At 38.1% G+C, this 13,381-nt stretch overlaps 1 protein-coding gene across 1 annotated transcript in view; it reads left to right on the top strand.

Moving 5' to 3' along the window:
- The window catches only part of ITGA8 (integrin subunit alpha 8), a 194,117-nt gene that overhangs the window by 121,939 nt on the left and 58,797 nt on the right, over positions 1-13,381 (top strand). Inside the window, exons 21-23 of the mRNA XM_002750061.6 lie at positions 1,993-2,085; positions 7,606-7,685; positions 13,071-13,151. Of these exons, the coding sequence (XP_002750107.1) occupies positions 1,993-2,085; positions 7,606-7,685; positions 13,071-13,151 (254 nt within the window). The remainder of the gene's footprint in view (positions 1-1,992; positions 2,086-7,605; positions 7,686-13,070; positions 13,152-13,381) is intronic.

Here is a 13,381-nt window from a genome sequence, read left to right as displayed (position 1 = left end):
GAATGTCCCTGGAGCTGCAGAGGAAAATAATCTAGAAATGTCCAGAAAAACAGTCATTGTTCCTCTTATTAAAGAGAGGAAATGATGCTTTAAAAAAAGAAAAAGGGTGGAGGGGATGTGAAAGGGAGAAAAAGCTCTTTGATTGATGTCAACGAACTATTTCCAGAAAAGGAAATAGGGAAAAGAATGTATATGTAACTTTTAACCTGTAGCTGAGATTTTAAAATATATATTTACTATAGAAACTAAATTCTTGAACTACATTCAAGGGACATATGAGCACTTATGAAAGGTGTTTCTGGGTTTTGTTTTTCTGTTTTCATGATTGAGTTAATAATCCCAACACAAAGCATCTCTGTATGATTAGGGGTTTGTTATGGATCCTTAAGAAGCTGAATACATACCGAGCTATCTTTGAGAAGAAAGACCATTACCACCTTTTTGAAAAGTTGTTTCTTAGCTCATTCAACATAAGTAACTGTCATTCAGGATATTTGGAGAGAGAATGTAATAAATTGTGCCTCCATATATCAGTGATCCATCCCTTTCTCAGTAATTAGGACGGATCTTTCCATGTGTCTGTCTGTCTGGGTGATTCTGGGAGCAGGATTTTAGACTTAGTTGCATACTTGTCTCTTTCATTGTAGCCTTTTCTTTTAGGAGAAAGTGTCAGCGGTGTACCCTGTCATTCGAACCATCAGTTACTTTGTATCCAAGACTGCTCTAGGCATTGGGACTAGAACAGACTCAAAAACCTCTGCCTTCTCGAAGCTTATATTCTCAAAGTGTGTAATTTACTTATGAAATGCTTTAGCTACATGTCTGGGGAAATGTTTGGTGTTTTTTTGCTTGGGTTTTGGCTTTTGTTAAAAAATTGAAGGGAATGGAGGATCATTTCTGAAACTTTACATTACTTTCTTATTTAAAATTTCAATAGGTAACAAAAAAGGGCCCAAAAATAAAATTTCCATAGAGCTAACAGATGCATAAATGGTCATTATATTGGGAACCCTCTTCTGAACCTATCACAGGGACAGAAATTCCCCAAAATTTGCTCCTTTATGAAAGCCTGCATATTGCAAGCTTATCTTTGGGAACAAGGGTGACGGGTAATATATCGGTGGCACATAACAAGTTAGAGTGAAATAATGGAAAAGCATAAGTAGCTATGGCCAAATGCAGAATGGTACCATAGGGTTTGAGGTATGGAAAGAGAATAGGGTAGAGAGCCAGGGGTGAGGTTCTCAGCAGCTGGGAATAGCATGTGGAAATAAAGAGGAGCTGGGAACCAAAGGCAACAGTTCCAAAGCAAACCTGCGTTTCCTCTCTCATCTGCTCAACCTTGAGAATTTCTCCAGTGTATAGCTCCAAGAACCTCTTCAAACTTCAGTTCACATGAACTCTACTTGGAATAGGATACGGGGGGGAGGGAAGGAAATAGGAAGTGCAGCTAATCATAGAAGTGGTCTCTTTACATCTGAAATATTGAAGGACTGAACAAAGTCGATTGCATGATCTCAAAAAGGGACCATGGTGTACAGAAATTGTGTTCCAGGCAGTTCTCTGGCCAGTGGTCATTGAATCTTATGATAATCTATTCATATTATGGCCATTTTGTTTTTGCAAGGCTTACATAAGAATCCGCTTATTTACTCGTGTTTAATAATTTGTGATTTTCATGCCCTGAGTTTCACATTAACACTAGTGAAGCTAATGTCTAAACTATTGATATAAATACTATATAATGCATTGTCTTCCTTAATGAAACACGATAAATATGCTTACCCACCCAACACATTTCCTTCTAAAATTTAACTTCTACTTTTCTCTCTCCACTTTCTCTTCCGAGTTAGGGGTCATCAATCACTTCTTGTGCACTGTTGCCCTCGTGGGTGTTTGAGATGCAGGGGAGCTCCCAGGCCCCAAGCATGGCTTTTGTGTCAGGATGTCATTTATTCTGCCCCCTAACCCCCCTGTTCTTTCCCACTGTAGGGATTTCGACCACCGAGCTGTGAGTATAAGATGGAAAATGTAACCAGGATGGTGGTGTGTGACCTTGGGAACCCTATGGTGTCTGGAACAAATGTAAGAGAAAACCAGAAATATGGACTGATTTCCTTCTAACTGGATTTTACAGGGAACAAATGGAAAGCTCTCCAGTTACCACTCAGCAACTCAGCATCTAGTAGCAACAACAAATTAGGCAGGAAATTGCCAGAGTCGTGGGATTTCACATTATAACCTACACAGAGTGAATCATCTCAGGCTAAGCACAGAAAGATGCATGCTCTTCTATGCTTTCTCTTTAGACATTACTCTTGGGTGTCTTTTAGTTGCAACAAATCTATGCAGATTTTGTTTTCACCACAGATATTTTCTTTAAATATTTTTCTTTGAACTCAATAAGAAATGCAATGTAAGTAAAGACTTTAAAAATAACCAAATTAGAACAAAGGTCTTAGCAGTGGCAATTAAATTAACTTTCATTTCAAATATAACTCCTGTATGAATATCATTCACAGTATTTTGAAATTAAAATACTGTCATAATCCAGTTTTTGAATCAGCTTCACCAAGTCTATATTCTCCATTACTTTACTTGAAGAATAATAAAGAAAACTGTAGCTTTGTAGCAAGGGGAAAAATATAAAGATTAATAATGATCTCCAATGTGCATGAGAAAAAATAGCTCTTTGTTCTCCTCCTCTTCCCCTCCTCCTCCTCCCCTCCTCCTTCTCCTCTTCCTCTTTCTCATCTTCCTCCTCCTCCTCCTCCTCCTCCTTCTTTTTCTTGTATTTCTCCTGTTTGTTTCCAAGTTTAGGAACTTTTCGTTCAGGATTACTTTCAGACAATAAATTAATTTTATCCAATTACAGTGAAGTATATGCATGGTGACTTGTAATAGATATTACAGTAGCAATTATTTTATGAAGTAAATCAGAAAAAAAATTCTGAACTCTAAAAGTACTAGCAACATAAATTGAACATACATATTCTTCTATTCAAAATTAGATGTTTATTATTACCAATGAAGTAGCCTGTTTCAAAGAAACTTCACGGAAAATCGTGATTATGTAGGTTTGTATTAAAACCACCTCCCAAAGTGTATTCCAAAGAGTGCTAGTCCCTTGAGAGCAGCCTTTAAAAGGGAGTTCGATGGTCACTGTTGAATGTCATGTTCTTCCTTGGGAGATTCAGGTATGTATTTGCATTTTAAAGATGCTGATAAGTCTTTCAATTAATAAACCTTTTAGCCTGATGTTTCATACATTTACTTGAGCATTTGAAACTTTTCTCATGTTAGACTATTGTGCTACAATGATATTTTTGCTCTTTTATGCATTCATGTTGCATTGATCTTGGGTATTCAAAAATGCGCTGAAGTTATAGTAAACTTACTTCTTGGGGCAAAATAAATATTTAAATGACAAGTACATTCCTATAACAGATTTTTTTTGTTGGTTACCTTGAATTGATTGCCCTCTAGGTTATCAATTCATCACTGGGAGGAGGGGAGCTTTTTTTAATGTTACTTTATTGAATTTTCAAAACAAGCCGATGTGTCAAGTATTTTCTTTATATCATGGATGAGAAAACTGAAGCTCAGAGAAGTCAAATGAATTGGGCAAAGCCTCACAGAGGGTAAAGGTTAGAACCAAGATTCAAACCAAGCCTTACCGCAAAGCCTATGTTCTAACTGGTCTGCAACATGGTGAAAAGTCCTTGGATAAAAACTAATGAATAACAGATGAGACTTTAAAATGAAGCCATGAAAAAGAGCATGGGATGTCTACACTGAGATATTAGAACATTTTTCACTATAATAGTCCTTTTATCTAGAAGCTAATGAATCGTTTTGCTAGTTTTTAAGAAAAATCCAACCACCTAATTTAATAAGAAGAGTTACCTAAGGCAAAAGAGAAATGAATGGATGTGGTAGAATAGTGTTAGCGTCTGTAGGTGACTGGTCATTCATTCTTTTTTCAATATTAGAAGTGTTACATCTAGACCAGAGGCCATCTAAAGGTAATCTTGGAACAAAACTGGCCACCAATATCCTTAAAAATGGAGGGAAAAATCGCAGTGTGGTCTTAACTACAAATGTGTTTATGTGAAAGAATGCCAATTCATTTTACCAGCAAATAATCCTTAGAAGTCAGAGAAGTAAATTGTTTATATTCATTTATCTCTTAGGGCCATAGTAGAAGAAACCTAATAGCTTTCTTATCTCATTCTTTAATGCCCTTAAACACATCAAATTTTATTGCATTCTGTTTTGTTATAAAACACTTTGATTTATTTTCCTCTTCATTTTGTACTTTAAAAAGAATACTCTCAGTGGGTTGTGGTAAAATTCCAAATGTAAAAGCAGTGCTAAAGGTTTTAAAAGCATCATAAATTGCTGGGAATGTTTAGTTCCATCTAATATCTTTTAAAAATCATTTTCAAGTGACTTTGTATTTTAACTTAACAAAATATTCAAAGTAGTCTTCAGAAGCTTTACTTCTGATCTCTAAACAGTAAAGTCATTTTCATAGAGTAGCTATAGTAATATAAGATGTTTATATGCCAATAAGATTCATAACAGGTTGCAAATGTTCTCATGGGAAGATTTTTTTTTTAAATGGTGGAGTCAATGAAAGCACTTTAAAATCAATGCCATGAGATCTGTTGTTTGGTACTAGTTAAGGACACATGTGCCTCTTACCAGTATGAAATTGTCACACCTTCACTGGGTCTTCATCATCCCATGCTGATTGTTATATAAGGAAAACCAACATTAGGTAGCCTCTATTGCAATACAGTAAGATTTCTATCACTGGAAATGAGCAAATAAGAACACACCCTCATCTAACTCTGTCACCAGGCTGGAGTGCAGTGGCGTGATCTCGGCTCACTGCAACCTCTGCCTCCCAGGTTCCAGCAATTCTCCTGCCTCAGCCTCCCAAGTAGCTGGGATTACAGGAATGCACCACTACATCCAGCTAATTTTTTGTAGTTTTAGTAGAGATGGGGTTTCACCATTTGGCCAGGATGGTCTCGATCTCCTGACCTTGTGATCTACCCACCTCAGCCTCCCAAAGTGCTGAGATTACAGGTGGGAGCCACTGTGCCTGGCCACTCTCATCATTCTTTTAGCAATTTTTATTGCACTGCTTCTATTTTTTTATTTTTATTTATTTATCTATTTATTTTTTGAGACGGAGTTTTGCTCCTCTTACCCAGGCTGGAGTGCAATGGCACAATCTCGGTTCACTGCAACCTCTGCCTCCTGGGTTCAGGCAATTCTCCTGCCTCAGCCTCCCGAGTAGCCGGGATTACAGGCGTGCGCCACCATGCCCAGCTAATTTCCTTTTGTATTTTTAGCAGAGACGAGGTTTCACCATGTTGACCAGGATGGTCTCGATCTCTTGACCTCGTGATCCACCCGTCTCGGCCTCCCAAAGTGCTGGGATTACAGGTTTGAGCCACCGGGCCTTCCAAGTTTGAATAGCAATATAAAGATAAAAACATACCATCTTCATTCAATAAGAAACTCAAAATTAGCAGTGTCATAACTTGAGTGGTAAAAAACATATGGAGGATACAAATGAGAACAATTCTGCCTGACCTAGCCCATAGAATTACAGGAGGTATGGCAGGAGATGTCTCCTGTCCTGAGCTTTGAGGCATGAGTTAGAGTTTCTTCAAGTAGAAAAGGCAAGAAAAAGCCAAAAGGTTTCTAAAGAAAAGAGAAGAGCATGTGCAGACGCCTGATAGAAATTGCTCCTTTGAAATCATTAAACAGGTCATCCAGCCAGACACTGTGGCTCACACCTGTCATCTCAGACTTTGGGAGGCCAAGGCTGTCAGGAGTAGGAAACCAGCCTGATCAACATGGTGAAACCCCATTTCTACTAAAAATACAAAAATTAGCTGGGCATAGTGGCGCATTCCTGTAATTCCAGCTACTCAGGAGGCTGAGGCAGGAGAATTGCTTGAACCTGGAAGGCGGAGGTTGCAGTGAGCTGAGATCATGCCACTGCACTCCAGCCTGGGTGACAGAGCAAGACTCTGTTTAAAAAAAAAAAAAATTATCCTTGCATAATGGCTTATAATTAAGACACATCTGAGTTTAAATACCAACTATGCCTTTTATCAGCTATGATACTTTGAGCAAGTTACATTGAAATGGGAAAACACCCACCTGTGGGACTGTTTGGAGCAATGAATGATAGGACAAATGTAAAGCTGCTGGGACAGTACATGGCTCAAAGCACATTCAGTACGGGCTGGCGAACACATTCAGTAAGGGCTGCTGCTGATTTATGACAAAAGAGATGATTGATTATTAGCTCATATTGTTACTGATTCATACGAATATGAGGTTTCATTAATGGTTTGATTCTGCTACTGCAGCAGCTGTGATAACAGATTTGAAAGTCGGCTTGCAGGGATTTCAATTCTAGCTCTGTGGTTTATTTGCACTCCACCTGGAGCAAGGTACTTCATCTCTCTAATCCTCAGGTTGCTGCTCAATTGTATAATGCCCCTACTTCAGAGTGCTTTTTCGGACTACGTGAGAGCACGTGTGTAAGGCATAGTACAGTGCTTGGTAAAGAAAGTAACATAATATACAGATGTGTTAACTATTATTTTTACTTCCTTATTTATATCCTCACTGGATTTATTTTCCCCATGTTTTTATCTATTTCCAGGTTATAAAAATGATAAAAAGTTTAAAAATTTTAGAAAAATAAAAAAGGAGAAAATAATCCATATAACTGTAACCTCAACTAGAACATGTTATTCTGAAACATTTTCCTATAGTACTTCTGCACTCCTGTACTGTAGATGAATTTTTCAGTTTATAGATTTTAAACCCATAGCTGAGATGCATTGCACATAAACCTTGTAGCCCTCATTCATTGTTGATTGTTACATTAGAAGCATTTTCCATATTGTTGCATTGACTTCACAGCTATAATTTCAATGACTATATAAATGTCCATCAAATAGAATCATCATAGTTTTCTAAGTCAATTTCTGGTCAGGTGTGGTGGTTCATGCTTGTAATCCCAGCACTTTGGGAGGCCGAGGCAGGAGAATTGCATGTAACCAGGGGTTCAAGAGCAGACTAGACTCTGTCTCTACAAATAACAAAAAAGTTAACCAGGCATGGTGGTGTGCATCCCAGCTACTTGGGAGGCTAAGGAAGGAGGATCACTTGAGCCTGGGAAGTTGAGGCTGCAGTGAGCCATGCTCACATTACTGCACTCCAGCCTGGGTGACAGAATGAGACCCTGTCTCATCAGTCAATCAGTTTCTTCTCATAGCTTTGGATTGTTTTCAATTTAACACACAAAAAGGTGGCAGGAGAAAAGGCAGTACAGGACTAAACGGAGAGAGAGAACCAAACTGTACCGTGACCTGAATCTTCTGGGCCCTGCAGTTCTTTGTATGACTTCTCTCAGCTCTCAGCCACCTGGGGTAGAAGCAGAACAAGCAGTTACGGTGATCCAGGGCGGCGTTTTGAAGGAATGACTTACTAAATATTTTTATGATGTGTACGAGCTACTCTCATGTAATAACTTTGTGTCCTGTGTGATTTTATTTTATTTTTTAGTATTCTCTGGGCCTCCGATTTGCAGTTCCACGTCTTGAGAAAACAAACATGAGCATTAACTTCGATCTCCAAATCAGAAGGTTAGACCTTTACATGCCTGCATTATTGACAGCCCTTAACAGAAAAGAGATCCACAGTGAAATAATGCCACTTGTCAGGGTCATTCGCCTTAAAAGCTCTTCTGAAATTAGCACCCAGACTTTCACAGCTCATTTCTTCTTTGTTTTTCTCCATTGTTTCAGTTATTTCAACATTTTAGGGGTTTTGAAAAAGAGATTGAAGTTACGAGATAGCAAAATTTTGTCCTGGGTACCTGCCCACCTGCTTTACTCCTGCTTTTCCTCATTCCAAAGCACATACCCTCCCCCACCCTAACTCCTATGCTCTCAACTGGATGTCACCTAGTCCCTGAGAACAAAATCTGTGCAAAAAAAGCATAGATTTCACATTTGCAATGTGGCAGGATGCAGGCGAGATACTCTGTTTTGAGGGCAAACCCTTCTCTAGCAATGATAAGCTGAGCCATGTAGATAGCTGCCTCTCTTCTCTAAGGCTGACGCTGTTCTAGAATTCATCTGTAATTTTACCCTCTTACCACCTGTTCTGTTTGCTTCTTTGTGGCTGAAAATATTTCATGAACAGGAAGACCTGCAGAAAGTCTTCCCAGCTGTGGACTTCAATCCATTAGCTGGGTAATGGAATCAGTTTAATGTCTCTAGACCAATATTAAAAGGAAAGTAACATACAATATAATATATATTAGTACGGTTCATGAAATGTTATATTTTATATTTATACATGTAAGTATAAATATGTATAGTAAGATGTCCAGTGAGATGTATGTATTTTTTGTGGTCTCCAGTTTAAAAAGTTTGAAAACACAGATGCAAACAGGACATACAGGCCTTCTGTATTTATTTAGAGCTTGCCTGGCATGGTGAACCCTTGCTCTAAGTATTAAAATGTCTGTGAAGTCCGTAACCACAGTTGGGTGCAAGATGGTTAATCTCTCATTTTATTTTAATATCTTGCAAGAAGTATCATTAGAGTGTGATGACTTTTAGAATAATGACTCTGTTCAATGGGTTACCTTTTAATAGATATTTCAATAAAAGTTTTAGGATTTTTAAAAAATATATATAAATTCCATAAAAATGTAGCAGATTTTTAAAAATCTGCAATTTGTGTCACAAATCACTCTCCCAGGCCAAACTTTTTGATAGATTTCTGGGAGAAAGGTTTTCTTAGCTTACCTTAGGTGTTCATTTCCAAGCTTAATGAAGTCTTTCTTGAATTTAACTTAAACATTTTCTGCTGAATTTTAGGCTTTTTAAATTTGGATACAGTTTAATGATAGGATACAGATGGAGAGAATTCTTCTGTAATATTCCTTCATTTTACCAAAAGCATATTAAATCATTTCTTTCTATCTATAAAAATATCTTGAAGGTTTAGGTAGTCCTAAATATTTTTATTTTGGAAATCTTTTGTTGATATTTCTAAGTATCTTAAAAACAAAGACCAAAAAACCATGTCATGGCAAAGAACCACCATCCCTCCAGATAGTAACTTGAAGTTTCTGTTCCTCTCTATCATTGTCTGTGCCACTGATCCTCCAGTGACATGAAGTTTGTGTCACCTGGGAAGAGACATCTCTCATAAAATACACAACCTTTATGTAGAAAGGAAGTCTTGTACAAAGGTACAAAGCAAATTCATTGATATTTCCTCCTCACTCTTGGTTGAAGTTACAAAAGAGAATGGATGCAGTTAGTAGCTCATTTAAGAAGCAAGAGAAATCCCAGCACTTTGAGAGGCCAAGGTGGGCAGATTGCCTGAGGTCAGGAGTTCTAGACCAGCCTGGCTAACATGGTGAAACCCCGTCTCTATTAAAAATACAAGAAATTACTCGGGTGTTGTGGTGGGCGCCTGTAATCCCAGCTACTCCAGAGGCTGAGGCAGGAGAATCGCTTGAAACCCAGGAGGCAGAGGTTGCAGTGAGCCAAGATAGCGCCATTGCACTCCAGCCGGGGCAACATAGTGAGACTCTGTCTCCAAAAAAAAAAAACACACCAAAACACTAGGTGGTGTTCTAGATGCCTTCCCTAAATAACAAATTTGGTAATGAAGTGCTGAATTTGCTGTAAAATAGTAATGGCCACTTTTTAAACATTCTCCTTCATGTTAAACAATGGGTCATGAATGATTACATTCCATTTCTACTCGTGGCTATTTTAACATTACTCTAAAAAATATAAAAATGCAGAAATGCAGAAAGAACTGGAATATACATACACCATTAAATTCCCAAAACATACTTTATAGATATAAAAACAAGAATACAGTGTTTGAGGCCAGGCACAGTGGCTCATGTCTATAATCCCAGCATTTTGTGGTGGCATGCACCTGAAGTCCTAGCTACTCTGGAGGCTGAGGCAGGGAAATAGCTTGAACCCAGAGGCAGAGGTTGCAGTGAGCCAAGATTGTGCCACTGTACCCCAGCCTGGGGTGATAGAGCCAGACTCTGTTTAAAAAAAAAAAAGAATATTAGTATTTGAGTTTTACAGTGTACATTGTAAAAACTGTCAAAACACTGTAAGTACTCAAATATTAGGGTATTTGAGAGGTGAGCATTTATCTGCATGCTTTGCTAGCTGACTCCAAAGCTGAAAATAAGGATGTAGATGGATGCTTTTGCATTTGGTTTAAATATATTTAAACCAAAAATAAATTAAACCAAATGTTCCAAAGTCTAAACTCTTGCAAACCATATATTGCCTGCCATGACCTGTATTTAATGAATCCCTTTTTCACAAATAGAAGTCAAAAAAGAAATGGGCTTTATATGTTAATAAACTTAAAATATTTTCTGTTACCAAATATTTGCCTTAAGCGTTCTCTCCATGCCCTTGTTCTACACGACACAAACATTTTCCTCCTTGTGTACGTGTCTCAGATTGCAGTTGTCACATACAAATAGGTCTTTGTGACCATACTCAGAGTTGCTTCCTTAGTAATGGTGAGACGAACACTGTGTTATCTTTGCTGACATTCCGAAGACCACAGAAGGCATAGAGGGAATGTTAGAAAATAGGAAATAGGAGACAGTAAGGAAAAAGAACATAGCCGCGTAGTAATAAAGTGAAAAACATGGCTATCCATAGTATGCACCATAGGGTGCAGTTGTAAAGAGGAAATCCATCATTTCTTGTATAGAACCAGCACCAACGGGTTAAATAGTTCAGCTTCCCTGGCAGTGAGGGATGGCTTGTTTGGATGTAGCAGTGGTATTAGTGAGGGAGCTTTCCTTTCAGGAAAGAGGTCAAGGTAGCATCTAAGTTATTTATCAAGCCTGGTTCCCATCTTACCAGGAGATTTTGCTGACACCACTGGTAGGCAGGAGCAAGTGTCACAGCAAGTCTGTGTGACAGAAGGTCTGGATTCAGCATCGGCTGTTGTTCTTGCTGCGTTTGAAAACAGCCTTGAAAAGCCTCGTGTGAGACTTGTGTTCAAGAATGCTTTCAATGTTCAATGTCTGTTTACATATTCAGGGTATTGTGGGTAGTGAAAAGTATGTTATTTAAACCACCTGGGAACAAAATACAATAGAATTATGCAGTAACTTAAATGAAACTTTGCTTTTTCATAGCTGTAATTTCCATGGCTGCAAAGAAGTAGTGAACTGGAAATAGAAAAAAGTCCGGTTCATCTGTGGCACAACTATATTTAAATTTCCAAACTAAAGAATTACTCATAATGTGTTTGGAACCGTAAAGTCTGCAACAAATACAATTACTGAATTATTTCTTAGTGGTTAGAATTCAGAATACTGCCTTAAACACACACACACACACACACACACACACCCACCTTTTAGTTGACTGATCCTCCCCAGATGTGATGTTAACAAAATGGTCTGGAAACTGGGGTTCAGCCTCTGGTGAACAAGTCCCTTCAGCTCAGTCACAGGCTTTGTGGTGATGCTCCATTCCAGGAAATGAGCCTGACATTTGCCTGTTTATATCTTTTATGTGTGGTTGCAGTTTAAGTTGTCTTATCAGTATATAAAATCGGCCAGGACTTTTCAGAAGCATCATGGGAACAGCTCTGCCTCCTCCTGCTTTGAAAGCAGTTTTATTATATCCTTTCCAGCTCTCGCATTTGGAAAGCTTCAAAAGCTGGCCAGAGCCTACCCCATTACCATCCTCTTGGTGCTGGAGCTTGCCCATTGAATCTGGGTGAGATCTGATCATGAAAAAAGAGGAAGCATCTACAGCCGTACCACCCTGAATGCGCCCGATCTCGTCTGATCTCGGAAGCTAAGCAGGGTCGGGCCTGGTTAGTACTTGGATGGGAAAAAAGAGGAAGCCTTCTCTTCCTAATGACACCTGAATATAAACATGACCTGCTAGTGGTGATGTGGCCGTGTCTCAGTTTGCTAAGTTTTTAGTGACTTCAAGGAAAGCATAATAGGACTATAAAATGCAGATGGAAGCTGCCTCTAAAACTCAGTTACTGGTTGAGCCTCTTTGTGAAGTATGTTTTATTTTCCTTACAGCACATGCATTTCGAAACACACGCATTTTTAAAAGTTGTTTCATATCTAATTATATTTGCTGGAGACGGAAAAAAAGCCCAGCAAACTTAAAAAATAATTTTGCCACTGTTCAAAGAAGTATTGTTAAACACACACTTTCTATCTAGAGATTCTTGATGCATTTTGTAAATATCCACGTCATCTCCTAATTGGCTGTTTATGAACTGTCCAACTTCCTTGGGTCTATTTATATATGTTCAGGGTATTGTGGGTAATGAAAAGTGTGTTATTTAAACCAGTCTTTTAAAATTCCCTCCAACTCCTTGTCCTAGTCAGCTGGTGAGTATGCAGTGAATGGACGCTTATTTTAGTACTAACTTAAGAAATAAACCGTAAGGAAGATGAAATTGCTGCCAATATATGGTATGATGCGTCCCAGAGCCAAACACCAATGCTGTTTCGATTATGTGTTTCTCTGCATTATTCATGCCAGTTCTCCTCTTTATTAGCAAGGAAAATCAGGAGTTGGCTAAGCTGTCATTTCCTATTTGATGGGCAATGAACATGATATGCACAGAGATGTAAGGAATTTGTCCAAAGTAGAAGCTGCAAAAATGAACTCAGTTCAGTGCCTTTTTAGTTCATTCATTTAAAAAAGTGTTCATTTTTCTAGATACCTATTGTATTTCCAGACACTTTCCATGAAAGTGTCTCTTCATGGAAAGTTGTCACATTACTGTTGATCATAAAAGATCTTAGCATTTCTCTATACAAATGGTTATGATTTTGGAGAATGAATACACTTGTTTTCTCAATGATCAGGTTAGTGATGTGTTGCTCCTGTGATATACAGAATGTTTTTTATGACCATATATTGTAATAATACATCTGAGCAAATATATTTAAATCACATTTCCCTGTGTTTTAGTTCCAACAAGGACAATCCAGACAGCAATTCTGTGAGCGTGCAAATCAACATCACTGCTGTGGCACAGGTGGAAATAAGAGGGTAAGTAGTAAGCAACACATTGTAATAGTATAACAGCCTTCTGTATGTAGGCTTAAGATAAAATGCTAGTGAAAACAATCTGGAATTTTCCCAATGCATTAGAGATCACAGTTCATTTTGGATGTTAATTTTCACTCTTTTCTACTGATCATTATTAGCCTTCCATTGGAAAGTAGAGAAAACCTTAAATAATAACTCCAAAAATATCAAAACAAGAAATCACTTTATGC

The sequence above is a fragment of the Callithrix jacchus genome, chromosome 7 (assembly GCF_049354715.1).
Source record: "Callithrix jacchus isolate 240 chromosome 7, calJac240_pri, whole genome shotgun sequence".
In the NCBI taxonomy this organism is placed as follows: Eukaryota; Metazoa; Chordata; class Mammalia; order Primates; family Cebidae; genus Callithrix; species Callithrix jacchus.
This window is presented reverse-complemented; position numbering and strand designations above follow the sequence as displayed.